Raw genomic sequence first — 21,787 nt, 5'->3', positions numbered from 1 at the left:
GATGGATACAGAACTGGCTCGGTCATAGAAGACAGAGAGTAGCAGTGGAAGGTGCTTTTCTGAATGGAGGGCTGTGACTCATGGTGTTCTGCAGGGATCAGTGCTGGGACCTTTGCTGTTTGTAGTATATATAAATGATTTGGAGCAAAACGTAGCTGGTCTGATTAGTAAGTTTGCAGACGACACAAAGGTTGGTGGAGTAGCGGACAGTGATGAGGATTGTCAGAGGATACAGCAGGATATAGATCGGTTGGAGACTTGGGCGGAGAAACGGCAGATGGAGTTTAATCCGGACAAATGTGCGGTAATGCATTTTGGAAGGTCTAATGCATGTGGGAAGTATACAGTAAATGGCAGAACTCTTAGGAGTATTGACAGGCAGAGAGATCTGGGCGTACAGGTCCACAGGTCACTGAAAGTGGCAACGCAGGTGGATAAGGTAGTCAAGAAGGCATAAGGCATGCTTGCCTTCATCGGTCGGGGCATAGAGTATAAAAATTGGCAAGTCATGCTGCAGCTGTACAGAACTTTAGTTAGGCCACACTTAGAATATGGTGTGCAATTCTGGTCGCCACACTACCAGAAGGACGTGGAGGCTTTGGAGAGGGTACAGAAGAGGTTTACCAGGATGTTGCCTGGTCTGGAGGGCATTAGCGATGAGGAGAGGTTGGATAAACTCGGATTGTTCTCACTGGAACACCTTCTGCTGTGGTGGGATTTGAACCCATGTCCCTAGAGCAATACCCTGGGTCTCTGGGTTACTAGTCCAGTGACAATACCACTACGCCACCACCTCCCCTGTGTTACTAGGGGACATAGGTTTAAGGTGCGAGGGGCAAAGTTTAGAGGGGATGTGTGAGGCAAGTTCTTTACACAGAGGGTGGTGAGTGCCTGGAACGTGCTACCGGGGGAGGTGGTGGAAGCAGGTACCATAGAGACGTTTAAGAGGCATCTTGACAAATACATGAATAGGATGGGAATAGAGGGATACGGTCCCCGGAAGTGCAGAAGGTTTTAGTTTAGGCAGGCATCAAGATCGGCGCAGGCTTGGAGGGCCGAATGGCCTGTTCCTGTGCTGTTCTCTGTTCTTTGATAAAGTATCTGAGTTTTCAATGTAGGCTAATATTGTTAGACTTGAAAGTATACGGTGATTTGATTGAGGTTTACAAGATAATGAAAGGAACAGTTGATAGTTTGTTTCAATGAAATGGGTTAGGGAGGACCAGCAGTCACAATTTTAAGTTGTGTAATGCCAGATCAAGATTAGAAGTCAGAAGGTGTATCCCCCCCACAGAGAATACTGGACCTCTGGAACAAGCTGCTGGCTTGTGCAGTGGATGCCAACTCGCTGAATTCCTTCAAGCGAGAACTGGATCTGTTTCTGGTTGGGGTGGACATCAACTCTTACAAAAGGCAGATACTTCAGGGAATTCAGGGTTAAAGCAATCTGCTGGACTAGTTTTGATCGACCAGTTAGAGGAGAGGAATTACCCAGAATTTTCACACCTAAGTGCCATGGGTTTTTAGTCTCTCCCAAGAGCTCACATGGTTTCTGGTGGAATGGGGAGTGGACATAAAATGATACATAAGGTATCACAACTGTGTGGGACAAGTTGCATGGACTAGAGGATCTTTATCTGTCTGTCATGGTTTGTATATGCGTATTTAAATTAGCATGCATTCTATTACTGAAATAAAAAGCTTTCCTCAGTAGAAAAAGAAAACGCATAAATGCATGCTCTATTTACAAATGTTTCTATATAGAACAAATAAGAGCTCCTTCTGCATATCCAATTTCGGAGGGAAGTCATTTCAAAAAGGAGGACAAATCAAGTATGCTAATTAGCCTGCTATCAGCCTACTTCCACTCATCAGCAAAGTGATGGAGGAAGTCATCAACATCAAGTGGTGCTAACTCAATAATAACCTGCTCACTGATGTTCAGTTTGGGTGCTGACCTCACTGCAAACATGGACAAACATGAGTCCAGAGTTGAGGCAAGAGTGACTGCTTTTGACATCAAGACATTATTTGACTGAGTATGGGACCAAGGAGACCTAATAAGGCCATGAGGCCCAGGGGGAAAACACTCCATTGGCTGTAGTCATACCTAGCCAAAAGGAAGATGTTTGTGGTTGTTGGAAGTCAATCATCTCAGCCTCAGGACATCTCTGCAAGAGTTCCACAGGGCAGCGTCCTAGGCCCAACTATCTTCAGCTGCTTTATCAATGATCTTCCCTTGTTCAGCTCCAGGCACAATTCCTCAGATAATGAAGCAATGCGTGCTCAACGTGCAACAAAACCTAGACAACATCCAAACCTGGGCTGATAAGTTGCAAGCAACATTCACATCACGCCAAGTGCTAGACAATAACCATCTCCAACAAGACAGTCTAACTGCTTCCCCTTGACACTGAATGGCATTACCATTACCAAGTCTTCCACCAGCAACATCCTGGGGATCATCATTGACCAAAATCTCATCTGGAACTCCCACATAAATCGCAAAATCATAGAATCTTGCAGCACAAAAGAAGCTTGTGCCAGTTCTTTGAAAGAGCTATCCAATCCATTCCAATCCCCTGCTCTTTCCCCATAGCCCTGAAAATCTTACTTCAAGTATATATCCAATTCTCTTTTGAACGTTGCTATTGAATTTGCTTCCACCATCCTTCCAGATCGTAATAGAGTCATACAGTCATACAGCACAGAAACAGGTCCTTCGGCCCATCGTATCTATGCTGGCCATCAAGCACCTAACTATTCTAGTCCCATTTTCCAAAACATGGCCCGTAGTCTTGTATGTTATAGCGTTTCAAGTGCTCATCTAAATACTTCTTAAATGTTGTGAGGGTTCCTGCCTCTACCACCCCTTCAGGCAGTGTGTTCCAGATTCGAACCACCCTCTGGATGAAAAAGTTTTTCCTCAAATCCCCTCTAAACTTCCTGCCCCTTACCTTAAATCTATACCACCTGGTTATTGACCCCTCCGCTAAGGGAAAAAGTCTCTTCCTATCTAAAGTATCAATGCCCCTCATAATTTTGTATACCTCAGTCACGTCTCCCTCATCCTTCTCTACTCTAAGGAAAACAACCCTAGCCTTTTCAGTCTCTCTTCATAGCTGAAATGATCCAGCCCAGGCAAAATCCTGGTGAATCTCCTCTGCACCCTCTCCAGTGCAATCACATCCTTCCTATAGTGTGGTGCCCAGAACTGTACACAGTACTCTAGCTGTGGCTTAACTAGCATTTTACATAGCTCCATCATAACCTCCCTGCTCTTATATTCTATGCCTCGGCTAATACTCTGAATCAGCCATAAGCCTCCTTTTTTCTGTGATCCATTACTCTATATCCCTTGACATCCAGGGTTCCCTGGACTTGATGGTCCTACCCTTCACCTTAACAGGTACATGTTAGCTCTGAACCCTCACTATTTCCTCTTTGAATGACTCCCACTGGCCTGGTGTAGACTTTCTTACAAGTAGCTGCTCCCAGTCCACTTGGCCAGATCCTGTTTTATCAAATTGAAATCGCCTTCCCCCAATTCAGTACCTTTATTTCTGGCCCGTCTTTGCCCTTTTCCATAACTACCTAAAATCTTAGAGTTATGGTCACTATCCCCGAAATGCTCCCCCATAGATACTTCTACCACTTGTCCAGTTTCATTCCCTCGGATTAGGTCCAGTACCGCCCCTTCTCTTGTAGGGCTTGCTGCTGCATAAAAAAAATCTCTCCTGATTCTCTTAAATCTGTGTCCACAGGTCATCAACCCACCTGCAGAGGAACAGTTTTCCCTTCTTACTCTATCAAAATCCCTCATAAATTTGAACACTTTTATTAAATCTCCCCTTAACATTCTCTTCTGCAAGGAGAACAACCTCAGCTTCTCCGTTTACGGTGACTACTAGAATAAGTCAGAAGCTGAGTATTCTGTGGCGAGCGGTTCACCTCCCAACTCTTCTCCATCACCTACAAAGCACAAGCCAGGAGAGCAATGGAATACACTCTACTTGTCTGAATGGATGCATCTGCATCATCTAGTACAAAACAATCTGCTTGATTGACACCTCACCAATGAGCCAAAACATCATTCCGACTGCACTAAGGTGGCTGCATTGGGCATTATCTAGGATGCACTGCAGCAACTCACCAAAGCTTCTTCTGTAGCATGTCCCAAAGCCACAACCTCCACCACCTAGAAGGACACAGGAAGCAGATGGACTGGAACACCATCACCTCCAAGTTCTCCTCCAAGTCACACACCATCCTGTTTTGGACATACACACACACATCCCTTCATCATTGCTTGGTCAAAATTATGGAACCCCCTACCGAACAGCACTGTGGAAACATCTTCACCACACACACAGACTGCAGTGGTTCACGAAGGTGCCTTACCTTCCTCTTCACAAGTGCCGTGAAATATGGGCAATAAATAACAGCCTTGCTAACAACACCAACATCGCAAGAATGAACGAAAAAGAATCAATTGGTTCCTTGTGGATTTTGGTTTACATCTATTAAAATAGTAATTTACAAGTTACTACAAATAAAAATTCTTGATTCAAAAATATTACCAATAGGACTTTCAAATTATTGGCATTGTAATTCTGACTAGACTTAAAAAATCTTTACACAACATAGCTAAGCCGGAAACTATTCTCCTGAGACTCAATTTTAGACAATAGGGCTAAAAAGAATCAACTATTTTTGGTAAATTCTAACCGTACGTATGCTACAGCACGAGTTATAAAATGAAGAGCTGCAGAAAAAAAATGTTGCTAAAAGCACAAGTAAGGCAAGGTAGCGGGACAAGATTGCCTCGGTGCTACAATTAGTGATAGAGCAAATAAAATTTTTATTAATGGGTTTATGATTTCATTACGCACAGTAAACATTCTGTCATTGTTTTGGTACCAGACAGAGAAATGATAAGTAACATGCAAGGTTGAGGTGGGGTTGTTTTTATTAAACTGAAGCATCGCAACAAAATAAAAGTTAAATATTCCACAAGCATATCCAATAAAATTTATGAAGGGTCTGTAAAGATTATAAGCTAACACTGGGATACTAAACATTTGAAAATTTAGAGTTTGTCATTTTTCAGTACCTTTCAGTTGTATTCATCCCCATTAGTATTTATGTGGTAAATATTGAAGAAAAATCCTTTTTGTCGTGATTATTGTATGATCTCTATGGTATTTCTAACAAAATCCATAAATATTTAACTTGGGCTACTATCAAAGTAGTGGCTCCTTCTTAAGATTTTTGCCACAGTATTCTACCTTCCCAGGAGGCATCTTGCCTATCAGAAGTTAACAGCACAGTTATACTCAATCAAGCACTTAGCCAGTCTATGGATAATGGGCTCCATGAGAGACAGATGACTCACAGAACTCCCATATTCCTCACTCCACTCACATCGTTGAAGCAGGCAACAAATTTGAGAGGAGCACATATGGAGCACATAAAGATTAGATTAGAGATACAGCACTGAAACAGGCCCTTCGGCCCACCGAGTCTGTGCCGAACATCAACCACCCATTTATACTAATCCTACACTAATCCCATATTCCTACCAAACATCCCCACCTGTCCCTCTATTTCCCTACCACCTACCTATACTAGTGACAATTTATAATGGCCAATTTACCTATCAACCTGCAAGTCTTTTGGCTTGTGGGAGGAAACCGGAGCACCCGGAGAAAACCCACGCAGACACAGGGAGAACTTGCAAACTCCACACAGGCAGTACCCGGAATCGAACCCGGGTCCCTGGAGCTGTGAGGCTGCGGTGCTAACCACTGCGCCACTGTGCAGGTATGATGGTACTCTCCTTTCCAAAGCCAAATTCAGAAATCTCCTCAGATAAAAGGCTCAGAATGAGAATAAAGATCTACTTTATACCACATAGTTGATTTTTTTTTTTTATTCGTTCAAGGGATGCCAGCGTTGCTGGCTAGGCCAGCATTTATTGCCCATCCCTAATTGCCCTTCAGAAGGTGGTGGTGAGCTGCCTTCTTGAACTGCTGTTAGGTCCACCCACAGTGCTGTAAGGAAGGGAGTTCCAAGATTTTGACCCAACGACAGTGAAGGAACAGCGATATAGTTCCAAGTCAGGACAGTGTGTGGCTTGGAGGGGAACTTGCAGGTGGTGGTATTCCCATGTATCTGCGGCTCTTGTCCGTCTAGGTGGTAGAGGTCATGGGTTTGGAAGGTGCTGTCCAAGGAGATTTTGTGCATTGCTGCAGTGCATCTTATAGATGGTACACACTGCTGCCACTGTGCATCGCTGGTGGAGCGAGTGAATGTCTGTGGATGGGGTACCATTGTAGTCTATCTTGCCAGTCCATTGGCCTCGACTGGGAGCATTCCAGAGTGACAGTTTCCAACTGAGGCTTCACATGTATGTCTGGGCTATTCTAGAGCAGCTGAACCCAGGAAAACCATGCAGCAGGCCAGAAATGCAAATTAGTCAGCCTGCAATAAGAATTCCCAAGGATCTTAGCTCAATCACTCCACTGGTTGCTTGCAATGGAACCTCTCTGGGATGCAAAGGATACTCCCCATAACTGACATAAGTGGAGCATCTTGGCTACGTTAAGAGCACAACTGAAACATTGCCATAACAGCAAGAAAACAATAAAAAATGGCTGAAGAAATATTCAATAGGGCAATTTGTTTGAAGGGAACAAAAAAGCACTTGCCCTAAAACTTCCTTTCTCTTCAAGCATCTGGAAGTTTGATATTTGAAACCTTTGCCCACTTCAGTTAACTTTTGATACATAACGTAGCTTGAAAATTTGAACACTTGATAAGTGTTTTCTTCCAGTTAGTGTAATAGAGCATACTGCACTGTTCAAACACTGCTGCAAACGTAGAAAGCCTTAGCCTCTGTTAAGCAGTTTTAACTAAATATTCTTTAATGCTGTGAATTCCTTGTGGGATATTAATAATTCCTAACCTACTCAACAGAAAGTAACAGTTTTATTAGCATGCACCAATGTTAGATACGATTACAACAATTTTCATCTCACGCAGTGTTTAATAGTGCATACTGTGAAGTATGGTCCTCTGAGAATCCAACAACAGCTTCTAAGCAATTTACAAGCATGCTGGTTAGATGCTACAGGTGGTACGACTGGCAAGAGCTCTCATTCATGTCATGCTGATATTTTTCCTTTAAAGGCAGAACATTTTTGAATTGTTGCTATTAAACTATAATCTGACACATCTGAAAATGCACCCAAAAAACTGAAACAAAGTTGACTCATATCCCAGTGATACCTGGTCCAAAATCTCAGGAAAAACAGTTCTCGGTTTATTAGTTCCTTCAAACAAAGGGCTTGAAAAACATCTGTTTAGGAAAAGGCTTAATGACTGAGATGGTCAACTATTCCATGGTTTGTGATGACTGCTGAAGTCAAAGAACAACTGGTTATCTACTGGGGGCAGCTGGTTTGAGTTGAATATATAGAGACGGATGGATATTCTGGACTTTTATTTGATCACTTTTGGGGATTAGGAAGTACTTTCTTTGAGGGGATTAAGTCATTGGGGTGGAGTCTAAGATAGAATATAAATGGTCTGTAGAAATATCAGGCTTCATGAACTATATCACACTGATTTATTCCATGCTTTCTATGTCCTGCACAAGGATACTGTGTAGTACTCTATTTAGCATTCAAGAACAGAAAAATCCCGGTCTGATTGGACTGTACTTCATTAGTCACATCAACTAGGATCAAATTATTAGCACTCACATCCATGAGGTGGGCAGAGGGTAGAGGGGAAGGAAGATACTGCTTAAGAGGCTTCTCTACAAGATCAAAGCCTCTGGTACCAGGGGAAATCTACTGTACTATACTGAGAACTGGCTGAAAGTTCACAAGCATAAAGTGGTTATTGATGGATTTGTACCTGCTTGGAGACTGGTCATAATAGCGCCCGGATGTTAAGGTCGTAGTTGTTTACTATTTTTAATTAATGATCTAGATCTAAGTGTTGGGGCAACAATCCAAAATTTGCAAATGACAGCGCGATATGAGAGAGAGAGAGTCGGGACTGTAAATGATGATCAACTACAATAGACAGATCTAGATGCACTGAGGGATTGGGCCTGTGACTGGTAATAGTTCAACTTAGAGAAGTGCGGTATTATGCTTGTGGGCAGAGTGAATGCTGAAAAGAGCATGTTTCCAAGAAAGGTATTAATGTTGGTGGAAAAAGATAAATCTGAACGTTCTGGTGAATAGATGTATAATGGTTCATGACCAATGCAGAGAAGCGATAGCTGGAGTGAATTAGGGTGCATTTTTAGAATAATTCCCTATAAAACAAAGCATAACATTTTGTTTTTATACAAGACCTTGGTTAGGCCTCAGTTAGAATACTGTGTCCAGTTTTGGTCTCCTCACATGGCGAGTGTTATTGCCACTTGGTTTCCACCGTCTCAGGTGGGATGGTGAATGCTTACATTGCAATGCACAAGGTATTGCAGTTGTGTGGGACAAGCCGACTGGACCAGTCGATCTGCCCCTGCCTGTCATCACCTGTTTACATTTTAGTGATGTGCCAAGGGGACAACTGGTGCCCACTGACCTGCAACCTAACCATCTCCAGGAGATAAAGGGCAAGAGCAGAAAAGAAAAAAAAAAAAGAAAAACTGAAGAATAATTGATTAAATTTGCAGTTCCATTTTGAAAACAAGTTCTTTGAAGAAATAATTACTTGCAGCAAATTTCTAAATATTTATTTTTCATTAGCATAAATGAGAAGGCCTTGAAAAGATGTCAAACAACACTGAAATCAACCCTAAAGACTTGCCTATTAAGGACAGTTTATCAGTCCCGCCCATGATTTTCTGCTTTTATTTATTTTTTTCTCTTCCATACACAATGCAGCCGAGAAGCAGCATTGAGAACTATACACCTGAAGGCAGTGTTAATGCTGGTTGATTGTTAGACATGCTACGCTCAGTAAAACTGGCTTGCATGCCACAAACTACATTTAAATGTCCACATGAATCGAAAGGCTTGAAGTAGAATCAAATCGACCAAATCGTCTTCATTAATGTACAAACTATATTATGGACTGAACATACCTCCAACAATGTCATAAAAGACACGAACAATTGAATTTGAATTCAAATTTGTTGAAACACAGACACAGATGTCCAATTACAGACATTGTTCTGGCAAACAAAATTATTTTCGATAGAATTTTAAACTTGCGTAAGTTAGATTAGGATTTAATAATTAAGGTATCAGAAGTGCAAGGAACATCTGAATCAGCAGTGAAAAAAAAAATCAAACATGTACATACTATAGTAGCTGCAAAAAAGACTAAAGGGAATAGATTCACTTCCATCTGTCTACTCTATTCGTCCCTTTAAGCCTTTTTTTTCTGATGAGCTAAATATATGCTTTTGCTCCCAATGACAGCAGCTGTGAATGTCCAAGACTTCACAGTATTATACCAGTCATTTTCACATCATATTCCAGTGTTGCTGCCAGCTCCCAGTCTGTCTTCCTTTGAGTCCCATTCTACAGCAGCAGTAATTCTTATTCAATCAATTCATATTTCCATAATCCACAATTCTGCTGCTCCTTCACCTCCCCAGGGTGGACTAACCCCTTTGCCCCAAACTATGGCCTACAACTGTTATTAAGCACAGCAACAATAACGAGATAAACAAAAGAGCCAGCGGTACCGAGGGTTGCTGTTGCCATATGCTAGCTAACTTAGAATTCTTCAACTACCGCAGTAGCCCAACAAAAACACAAAAAAACATAATCCTAATCATGAGCAAACTGAATAGCTCTTTTATGCTGTTGAGCCAGAGGCCAAGCCATCTGTACACAAATCCTCAGAAAGTGTAATCTCATCCAAGGAATGCCTTCATTTATTTATTTAGCCATTTTTCCACCTTCCTCCAGTTAAGCCTCCACCACTCCTGCCTCTCTGACCCGCACGCCAAACAGGCAAACCAAGTCACAGGCTTGAATTGATAATATCTCAAATGACGCTCCATGTTTCACCTATAAAGAAAACACTCTTCACACTTGATACGACACAGAAGCAATATCAAGTTTGTTTTCACCTGGTGACCCAGCTGATGCTCACTAAACAATGGTGGCAGATCGCAGCAAGAAACAAACCCGCAACAGAGTAATCAGACAAATGCATATTTAGTCAACTTTTATTGAACACTTAGGAAAAAAGCAGCACTCTTGATAAAACTTGCTCATTATAACTTGCTCAGGTGGATGTCAAAGTGAAGGGCAAAATGCATATTGTTTAACAAAAGAGTTCTGAATGCTTAACTTAACAATGCTCAGCAAGCCGAACTCACCCCTTTATTTTCATTATCTACTGGATGACAGTGCTGAAGTACCCATAAGGCTCAGTGAGTAAACAGCCTGCTAAAGCTCTGAATGAGGTACAGTCATTCAAAGAGGTACTGAGGGTTTTCAAGGTCAACACAACTGCACCCCAAAGTGAGAAGAACCAAAAAAAGAGAAAATTTAAAACAAAGTTTTAAGAAAGTCAGTGTTTGAGGCTTAGTGTGAAATAGTAACTTACTGTTGCATTTATCTTTGAACACAAGCACAGAGGAAGAGTATCGATCAGGCTGGCAGAAAATGTGTCCAAGAAGGAGACAGATTAGTTCACAGAGGCACAAGACCAAACCTGGCAAAGAATTCAAAAGCACAAAATCTAGACTGCAAAGGGAAGAAACACATATAGATTCTGTTTAGATTCCAGGAGAGAAACAAACATTTTGGATCCTCTCACCTTAGAATTTAGAATTGTATAGAACTCTTCACTGGATTTTTCTGGCCGTTCCCCCTAGCACCGACCTCATCTCGACTCCTTTAAGTACATTGGACACAGACTTGAAAGGCTATGGCAGACAACTGGTTTATCCATGCACCACCAGATCTGGCTGGCCAACTTAAAACACTATCGGGTCCTGCTGCTTTCTGCTAAAACTGCTCACTATTCCAGGATCATCCTGAAATTCAAAGATAACCTCCGGTTTCTTCTCTCTACTGCAAACCGTCTTCCTAAACTCCTTTCCCCTGTCCCCTCCACCCTCACCTCTAACAATAAGCGCAGAGTTCATGGACTCTTTGCCACTAGGATCAAGACCATCCGATCAGCTACCTCTGCTGTGTCTGTCCTTTCCACTAGCCCAACTGGCCAAAATTACTCTAATGATTCCCCACCATCGGCCTGAATCCACAGCTTTCTCTAGCTTCTCTATCTCTCCTCATGACCTCTTTCAGCTCATCTTGTCCATGAGACCCAGCTCCTGCTTTCTCGATCCTATGACACTAAACTGCTGATCACCCAACTTCCCCTCCTGGTCCCCATGTTAGCCTATATTGTTCATGGTTCTCTCTCTCTTCAGGTGTTGTCCCTCTCTCCTTTAATTCTGGCAGCAGCACCCCACCCCTCAAAAAGCCAACCCTTGACCCCACCATCCTTGCAAACTACCGTCCCGTCTGCAACTTCTCTTTTCTCTTCAAAGTCCTTGAAAATGTTGTCAACTGCCAAATCCGTTCTCAGCTTTCCCGGAACTCCATGTTTGAATCCCTCCAATCAGATTTTCACTCCTGCCACAGTACAGAGACAGTTCTTCTCAAAGTCACAAATGACATGTGACTATGACAAAGGTAAGCGTTCCTTCCTCGTCCTTCTTGATCTGTCTACAGCCTTTGACATGGTTGACCGCATCATCCTCCGCCAAAGCCTCTCCACTGTCATCCAGTGTGGGTCTGCTCTCACCTAGTTCCATTCTTATCTATCTAATTGGAGCCAGAGAATCACTTGCAATCGCTTCTCTTCCTGCTCCTGCACTGTGACCTCTGGTGTTCCCCAAGGATCTATCCTTGTTCCCCTCCTATTTCTCATCTACATGCTGCCCCTTGGTGACATGATCTGAAACCACAGTGTTAGTTTTCACATGTGCGCTGACGACACCCATCTCTATCTCACCGCCACCTCTCTCGACTCCTCCACTGTTTTTAAACTATCAGACTGCTTATCTGACATCTAGTCCTGAACGTGCAGATATTTCCTCCAATTAAATATCATGAAGACTGAAGCCATCATTTTCAGTCCCCGCTCCAAATTCCATTCCCTACCTACTGAATCCATCCCTCCCCCTGGCAACAGTCTGCGATTAAGCTGGTCTGTTTGCAGCCTTGGTGTCACATTTGACCCAGAGATGAGCTTCCAACATCATCTTTGCATCATTACTAAGACCACCTATTTCCACCTCTGTAACATCGCCCGACTTCACCCCTTTTTTACAATTTATTTTCATGGGATGAGGGTGTCACTGGCAAGGCCATCCCTAGTTGCCCTTGACAACTGAGTGGCTTGCTCGGCCATTTCAGAGGGCAGTTAAGAATTAACCACATTGCTGTGGGTCTGGAGTCACATCTAGGGCAGACCAGGTAAGGAAGGCAGATTTCCTTCCCTAAAGGCCATTGGTGAGCCAGAGGGGTTTTTACGACAATGATAGATTCATTACTGGGACTAATGGGGTGGGAAGGAGGAAGGGGGCGGGTAGAGGAGTAGGAGGCAGGGGGATGGAGGGAGAAGGAGGAGGGGGTGGGAGAAGGAGGTGGAGGAAGGGGTGGGAGAAGGAGGTGGAGGAAGGGGTGGGAGAAGGAGGGTGAGGAGAAAGGGTTGGGAGAAGGAGGAGAAGGAGGAGTGGAAAGGGACGGAGGGGGCGGGAGGGAGAGGGGGGCGAGGGGGCGGGAGGGAGAGGGGGGCGAGGGGGCGGGAGGGAGAGGGGGGCGAGGGGGCGGGAGGGAGAGGGGGGCGAGGGGGCGGGAGGGAGAGGGGGGCGAGGGGGCGGGAGGGAGAGGGGGGCGAGGGGGCGGGAGGGAGAGGGGGGCGAGGGGGCGGGAGGGAGAGGGGGGCGAGGGGGCGGGAGGGAGAGGGGGGCGAGGGGGGCGAGGGGGGCGAGGGGGCGGGAGGGAGAGGGGGGCGAGGGGGGCGGGAGGGAGAGGGGGGCGAGGGGGGCGAGGGGGGCGGGAGGGAGAGGAGGGTGAGGGGGCGGGAGGGAGAGGGGGGTGAGGGGGCGGGAGGGAGAGGGGGGTGAGGGGGCGGGAGGGAGAGGGGGGTGAGGGGGCGGGAGGGAGAGGGGGGTGAGGGGGCGGGAGGGAGAGGGGGGTGAGGGGGCGGGAGGGAGAGGGGGGTGAGGGGGGCGGGAGGGAGAGGGGGGTGAGGGGGCGGGAGGGAGAGGGGGGTGAGGGGGCGGGAGGGAGAGGGGGGTGAGGGGGCGGGAGGGAGAGGGGTGTGAGGGGGCGGGAGGGAGAGGGGGGTGAGGGGGCGGGAGGTGGCGGGAGGGAGAGGGGGGTGAGGGGGCGGGAGGTAGAGGGGGGTGAGGGGGCGGGAGGTAGAGGGGGGTGAGGGGGCGGGAGGTAGAGGGGGGTGAGGGGGCGGGGGGTGAGGGGGCGGGAGGGGAGGGGAGGGGAGGGGAGGGGAGGGAGGGGCGGCCGGGAGGGGAGGGGAGGGAGGGGCAGCCGGGAGGGGAGGGGAGGGGAGGTGCGGCCGGGAGGGGAGGGGAGGGGCGGGGCGGCCGGGAGGGGAGGGGAGGCGCGGGAGGGAGGGGAGGGCCGGGAGGGGGGGGGAGAGGAGGGGAGGGGAGAAGAGGGAGGGGAGGGGAGAAGAGGGAGGGGAGGGGAGAAGAGGGAGGGGAGGGGAGAAGAGGGAGGGGAGGGGAGGGAGGAGGGAGGGGAGGGGAGGGGAGGGAGGGGCAGGAGGGAGGGAAGGGAGAGGACGGAGGAGCGGGAGGGGAGGGGAGGCGCGGGAGGGAGGGGAGGGCCGGGAGGGGGGGGGAGAGGAGGGGAGGGGAGAAGAGGGAGGGGAGGGGAGAAGAGGGAGGGGAGGGGAGAAGAGGGAGGGGAGGGGAGAAGAGGGAGGGGAGGGGAGAAGAGGGAGGGGAGGGGAGGGAGGAGGGAGGGGAGGGGAGGGGAGGGAGGGGCAGGAGGGAGGGAAGGGAGAGGACGGAGGAGAGGGAGGGGACGGAGGAGAGGGAGGGAGGAGAGGGAGGAGAGGGAGGAGAGGGAGGAGAGGGAGGAGAGGGAGGAGAGGGATGGGAGGGATGGGAGGGAGGGGAGGGAGGGGAGGGAGGGGAGGGAGGGGAGGGGAGGGAGGGGAGGGAGGGGAGGGAGGGGAGGGAGGTACGGAGCGGCGGGAGGGAAGGGAGGGAGGGGCAGGGGAGGGGAGGCAGGGGAGGGGCAGGGGAGGGGCTGGGGGGAGGGGAGGGAGGGGAAGAGAGCTGTGGAGGAGCAGCAGGGCCGTGGAGGACGAGCAGGAGGAATCAAGTGGAACTCAATCACGCAACTCTTTGCTTATTGCCCCATTTCTAATCTCCTGGGTTGCCTCCGAGTTCCATACTCAATCCTCCCAAAATCCCTGTTCCAATCTCAATAATCTAATTTCCACCTGTCTCACAGCATTTAGACTGATCTGGCTCAAGGTGCAACTCTCTGACTGTAATGCATGTTCCTCCTGTTCTCCTCCACCTCTCCAGAGCGTTTGATATGGCTGACAATACCATTCTCTCTGATCACCTGTACACCATTGTCCAGCTCAGTTGAACTACCCATCAGTGGTTCCACACCTACCATTCTAAATGCAATCAGTGCATCCTTTCTTGTTCCCATACTATCAAGTCCATTGTTGGTGTTCGGATCAATCCTCAGCCCAATCCAATTCATCATTTGCATGCTGCCTCTTGGTGACATTACCTGCAATTACAGGCTCAGTTTCCTTATGTATCCTGATGGCAGCTCTATCTCCCCACTACTTCACTTGACCCCATACCCACATTCCTAAAAATGATTAGCAGCAAGGAAAAAGCCATTGTTTTCATCACTTGCCATAAACTCCACTTCCTTGCCACTCAAGCTGAAGTAGATGATGTGAAAGCTTAGCATCCTGCACAACTCACAGTCAAGCTTCAAATCCCACGAGGCCCCTTCCACACTACAGAAATGCAAGTTTACATTGTTGAAAAGGCAGTATGCTGAAAATATCAGAATGTAACAATCTTTTAATGAACAAAATGTCACTTACTACAAGTTACTCACATTAACTGCCTTGAGAAAACTGAGAAAGGATCATTTACGCATGAAATTATACATCGGACAATACATTTATAGCCTATTTTATACTCTGCATGAAGAGCTGATCTGATTCCACATTCAGACCTTCGATGCAAGTAACATTTCTATAGTGTTCAGAATGCATGCAGAAGCATTACAGGAGAGTTTTACAAGGCTGTGGATAGCAAATGAGCATTGAGCCGAGGGGAACAAAATCACAGTTCAAGAAAAAGTTCATAAGATGACTTCTGAATGGAGAACCAGATGAAGATCTTGAGGGAGTGCTTTCCAGACTGAAGGCTTATCATGCCTCAAAGAACAGCCATCAGTAGTGGAGCACAGAGAGAGAAAAAAAATAAGCCAGTGCCTGAGGAGGGGATGGTGTAGGCAGCAATACGCAGCCAATAGAAAACACAGAGGTAGAGTGGATGAGGCTGTGAAAGGAATTGAAGCTGAGGTCAGGAATCTTATCATGTTTCCTCCATGACAACTGTGACTACACTTCAAAAGGACTTAAATGCCCACAAGGCACTTTAGAATATCCTGCGATCACGAAAGGCACTATAAAAATGCAAGTCTTTCCTTCTTAAAGTCAATTCTCTGGGCCACAGGCAGCCAGTAGAGCTTCGGGACAACAAGGGTGACGAGGATGTGGACCAAAATGTGTGGTCAGAATACAGCCCGCAGCACCAAGTATAGCTCACTCTGCTGGTACTCATAGCAAAGATTTTCTTTTTAAAAAGCAGAAGCTTGCTCATAACCAAAAATTTGCTGTCATCTTCAACTTCCCTAATCACTGAGGAAGCTCCAAAATGTTGTGTGATAAGGAAACCATTTCACTACCTGCACAGACGAAGTTAGCGACAGTTAACAGTGCCATTCATGCTCGCATGCAACTAAGATAGATGAGTCTTGGAGAGTGATCGAAGAACATGCCTCCTGACACAGTGAGAAATTGCTGGATCAGACGAGAGTGAACTGGAGTGCAGCATTTAACAGCTATTTTGTTTTAATTTATAAAAGAATAAACATGCAGACATATCCAAAATAAACATTTACACAAAGAATTTAAACGAGTCTTGTTTAAGAATTTTCTTGGAGTTTAATAGTTAAGTGGTAATGAAACCTCATCATTTGTATACAGGGAAGCAAGGCGTATATTCTAGCAGCGACCGTGTGTATGTGTTTGATTGCTTTATTTGTAATCCATTCTACCTTAACTGCCGTTGAAATCACCCGGCTATAACCAAAATGTGAACACTAAGAGAGCACGAAAACCTATTTTAAGAGATCCAGATTTAGAGATGTCCTTGAAAACTCTCAACAGTAGACGAGGTCATGACTGCAAGACAGACTGAAGATGAGGCGGCAAATTAGAAACCATAGGACTAAATTATATTTCAATGCTGATGCTCAAGCACTGGAAGTTATATTTACTGAGGCTGAGCAAGTCTTGTTTTGATTGAATTTTTTTCCTTACTACTTCATCTCATTCATGCATTTGTTACCTCTAAACTTGACAATTCCAATGCACTGCTGGCTGGTCTTCCATATGTTACCCTCCATAAACTTAGGGTCCTCCAAAACTCTTGCCCATGTCCTTAATCGCACCAAGTCCCGTTCCCCGATCGCCCCTGTGCTTGCTGACCTACACTGGCTCCCAGTCAAGCAACAAAAGTACCGCCTTGATTTTAAAATTCTCATCCTTGCCCCACAACTCTCAGATATCTGCACTCATCTAATTCTCGTCTCTTGAACATCCCCGATTTTAATTGCTCCACCATTGGTGGTCGTGCCTTCAGCTTCCTCAGCCCTAAGCTCTGCAAATCCCTCCCCGAGCTCTCAGCCTCTCTTCCTTCCTTTATGACATTCCTTAAAACCTACCTTTTTGACCAAGCTTTTGACCATTTACCTTAATATTGTCTTATGTGGTTAGGTGTCTAATTTCACTTTATAACGTTTCTTTGAAGTGCCTTGGGACATTTTATTACATTAAAGACACAATATTAATATAAGTTGCTCCTGTTATCTCTGCAAGTAGCTCATGATGGAATATGGTGTGATCAGTACCACAGCATTTGAAAGAGAGGCCATTCTTCATATACAGGCCTGAACAGTGAGTGATGGCGGTTATTCGATGAAAATCTTAATGCAAGAATACAAGAGGAGAAAAAAGGTGCTATGACTGAGTTGGAGACTACAAAATTCCTGGCAGTATACTTTTCTATACTAACCTGTACCTTTATTTATAAATGATGTGTAGTCAGTACCCCAATAACACTGGACTCTAAAGTATACATAAACACAGAAATCAGTAAATAAACTAGTGGACTGGTACAAAAATAATTTAAAAAGCTAATGGAAAGTTAGCCTTCACCTCAGGGGGGCTGTAATATAAAGGGTGGAATTTAAGTTTCAATTGGGTAAAGCTCTGGTTAGGTTGCATCTAGAGTACTGCCTTCAGTTCTGGATACCACACCTCAGGACAGATATATTGACATTGGAGGGGATGCAAAACAAATTCAGATACAGGAGCTAGAAGGGTTAACTTATGAGGACAGGTTGCACAGACTACGTTTGTATCCTCTCTAGTATAGACGAGTAAGGGGTGAACTAATTGAGGTGGTTAAGATGATTAAAAAATTTGAGCGAGTAGATAGAGAAAAGCTATTTCCTCTGATTGGGGGGGTGGGGGTTCAGAACAAGCCATAACCTTAAAATTAAAGTTAGACCATTCAGCAGTTATGTAAGGAAGCATTTCATACAAAGGGCAGTGCCTAATCTGTAACTTTCTCCCCCAAAAAGCTGTTGAGGTTCAGTCAATTGAAAATTTCAAAACTGAGATCCACGGATTTGTGTCAAGCAAAGCTAACAGGTTCGAGAGGCTGAATGACCTATACCTGTTCCTATCCCGATATCACCAGTCAATAGAGCTATCCAGCTGTGACGAGTAATTTAAATTGTGCTGCTCCAACTGTTACTATTTCTGGTATCTAGAATGACGAGGAAGTTTACTGCGATCAGAATAACTGAACAACATTCTGAAGAGCAACATCATTTCACTTCCTAGTTCAGCAACTGAAGTTAGGTAATGAGAAAATGCCCATGCCTGGAGAGAAATTAAAGGGCACTGAGAAAAAGAATAACACTAAAGCAATGAAATCAATATTAAAATAAGTTATTAGTCAAACAAAATAACTGAGTTTTTGAAAATATTGTTGCAGTGTCTGTACTGTAATTGCTTTTGGCTTACATCTGGGAGATCTGTTCACTGACTTCATTCATCTCTGCCTTGTCACAGCTACATAGGAAAGACTTTTAAATTATTTTAAAAGTTAAATCATGTTTCAAACCTGGTCTCTGAAGTCCTCTGGGAACTTCCACACAACCACTGGATCTGTAAGTAATTGACAAACAGTATTAATCAGCTGTGAAGAAATAAAGCATTACAGTCAGAGCACATTAGTAAAACAGAAGCCAGTTTCAATTTCTTAGGCAAGGACTGAAGCAGTCTTCCAAAGATCGCTGCAGTGCTCCTGAATGTCTATTCACTGTACACTAACATTTGTGCATTCAACAGCTTTTATTCAAATTGCTTTAAGTATTTTACTGAAACAAAGATGACTTTGTTCTTCAATTCAGAGCTAAATTGATTTAATTACAAAAACATAAATGTTCAATAAAACACTCATTTTACCCTCAATCAACTTCAACCAAATTAACATTAGAACATAATAAGATAACACTGAGAATTCTCCAGTGGTGGCTTTTCATTTAGTCTTTATCTCACACGCAATGAAAAAAACTTCATTTTCCTGTCACGATAATGTGTAAGAAAGGAAACTGACATTATCAGCAGCTTCTGTACTACAAGTAGCCAAGATTCAGGAAGCAGAACCAAGGCCACTTTTATATACATAATGTCCCAATTTTATTACATTCACTTCGCTGGGATTAATGAATTAATTCACACTTAACACAGCGTGTGATAAAATTGTAGTTTGTTGTGTGGATCATATTAGATATGGAACAATCTGTATCCCATTGATGAACTTGTGGCATTTCACTCAAACCAATCCTGACCTTTATTTTTTATGTGGATGTTTGGCTCCGTGAAGAAAAGTGTTAGTTTATGAGGCCAGGTACATACCAATGAGTCTCATGACATCCTGCATGCTGTTATAGCCAGTGGTTTGTGGGACGACGTTTATGGAGTCAGTGCAAACTCCAAACACATGCAAGGAAAATTATTATTGGACATCACTGGATATCAATTTACACACAACTAAAATGACTTGCACAAACTGCAAAATCAGAGCAAAATTACTGCTTAAATGCTGCAGTAGAAAGTCAGTATTGCTCATGGGAGTTTGCATGCGGCTCATATTCAATAAATTTACAGATGGAAACATTCTAGTATGTACTTTTTAAAAAAGTGTCCCTTGTCCTGCTCAATCACACAGATATATTACTGTAGGAATTACTGGCCAAATGTACAACCAGATCTGAACAGATACTGCAAACACATTGTTCCACTCAATCAGCAAATAATTAGCAAAATTATCAGTGCAGAAACAAGAAAAGCACTAATTAACCTTCATAACATCATTGCCATGTTATCAGAATGCAAACAGGTTACCAGACAAGATAACTCGCCCTACCGCAAACTGCTCTCGTGTGATCCATTAAAAAATACTTGAATTTGCCTCACTGTCAAGTCTACAAGAAATTAGCTAAGGTAGTGCAATAGTTTGGTTACATGGATGAGAAGTTAGCTCATGTCTCACTATATTTACATTACTTCTTCAAACCTCACTAATTTGCCACAGACTTATTCTTTGAAAAACATGACAACCCACATTCCCTGACAAAGTTGTGAACACCTGTCGCTCAATTCAAATACCTTGGCTTTATTCTCCCTATGTGCAGCAGCAACAATGGACCAGGAAACCCAGCCTCCCACGTCCATCTGCTGAGCTGCCAATTTCTAGGGCAAGCTAATCATCAGAACCTGGCAGCTTATAGTCCAAGGAAGCTACCAACAGTGAATACTCTAAATGCTGACTTCAGGTACAGTTGGTTTCCTGAACTTTTCTTCCAATTCATCCATATGCTTCCCAAAAATGATTTCTCATGAAGAAACAAAACTCCTTAGACTGGGGACCTTTTAACAAACATGAACTGCACAGACAAGTGGTCCCAGTAAATTGACATATTTACATTCTATACCCCAAAACTCAAAAGCATCAATTCCAGTCACCTTCAAGAATTTTAATCTGCTTCATGTTAGCTCTGCAAGCATAAGCATCAAATATGGCAGATTAGGCTCTTGATGCAAATGCACTTGTGTATGAATTAATAAATAAATTATAATCTTTGTAGGGGGCACAATATATCCATTTCTTTGGACTTCTGAGGAGTAAGCTGGAACGCCAGAATGCAGAGTGCTCATGAACTGGAGCTATTTGGAGCTTGATTTCACAATGGAACCAATGAAAAGTATATTAAAATGGATCATTTATCTAATTAGAGAGTACTTCCATTGGATTTCACCACATGTTTCAAAACTGGTATAAATATGAACAAGGTAACATGATTGCAAATGAACACTGGTCATAGACTACTACCAACCCAAGAACTAGAACTGCTGAAACTGTTGCTGTTGAGTTTAATAGACCTGGTTAACTGCACAGAGTTTTATTTCAACGCCCATCGGTTAAATGTGGTGCCAGAAGATCCACCAAACTGTAAAGTGTAAATGCCCTGTAAACAACCATAATTTCAAAGACTAATGGAAAGATGTTATTCTAGCAGTCATAAGTAGAACTTATATCTGCCAGAGCAATTATACATAATGTCATGTCATAAAGGTAAAAAACACATATCACCACTATACATATGGAGTTCTATGACCAAAGAACAGTCTTAAAATGTACTGTACCAATAAGGTACACAAGCAACTGCACAACTCCTCACTTTGCTTTTTAAGAAAACTAAAAACAAATCAAATTGCTATTTTCCCATAAGGAAAATTCTAGAGTTACAAAAATGTGAAACATCTCAGCAGAAAAAGAATTCCATCACATTTCTCGAACTTATCAATGGGCTTCACACACCATTACTTTGAAGTGCAGTCTTTACTGTTGCTATATCAGGAAAGCAGTTTTTGCAATCTTATTACAGTGGGATTTTGCACACAGTGGGATTATGCACACAGCAAGATCTACAAACATCAATGCGATGAGTGACCAGTTAGACTGTAATTGTTTTATGAAGTACTTTAGGACATCCTGAAGACATGACAAAGTGTTTATAATGACACACGCTTTCTTTAATCAGATCTTTGTGTTATTTTGAGGGAAGAATGTTGCCCAGGATACCAGAATGACTCTGGGAGAACAAGCAGACAAGCAGATGGTTCAGCATCTCATTAGAAGTATGGCACCTCCAGCAATACAACAGTCCCTCAGTATGGCACTAGTGAGTCAACCAGATTTTACACTCAAATCCGGCAGTGTGGCATGAATGCAAAACTTTCTTACTCAAGAGGCAGAAGTGCTTCTAACTGAACACATTGACACTTTAGATTAAGATGGCTGATACTTGACTGGTGCTCATAAGTTGATTATCTCAACTCCCCAAAGTGGTAATGC

At 44.2% G+C, this 21,787-nt stretch overlaps 1 protein-coding gene across 3 annotated transcripts in view; it reads right to left on the bottom strand.

Annotated features, from left to right (window-relative positions):
* dennd1b (DENN/MADD domain containing 1B) overlaps positions 1 to 21,787 on the bottom strand; it is a 303,360-nt gene that overhangs the window by 190,739 nt on the left and 90,834 nt on the right. For 2 of the 3 annotated variants that reach the window (XM_068037699.1, XM_068037701.1), the window contains exon 3: positions 18,488 to 18,531. In XM_068037699.1, the coding sequence (XP_067893800.1) occupies positions 18,488 to 18,531 (44 nt within the window). Of the gene's footprint in view, positions 1 to 18,487; positions 18,532 to 18,831; positions 18,888 to 21,787 lie in introns of those variants that run through there. The other variant, XM_068037700.1, reaches the window with a different exon arrangement.

This window comes from Heterodontus francisci, chromosome 8 (assembly GCF_036365525.1).
Source record: "Heterodontus francisci isolate sHetFra1 chromosome 8, sHetFra1.hap1, whole genome shotgun sequence".
NCBI classification, from domain to species: Eukaryota; Metazoa; Chordata; class Chondrichthyes; order Heterodontiformes; family Heterodontidae; genus Heterodontus; species Heterodontus francisci.
The sequence above is the reverse complement of the archived record's forward strand: the minus strand, read 5'-3'. Positions and strand labels throughout refer to the sequence as shown.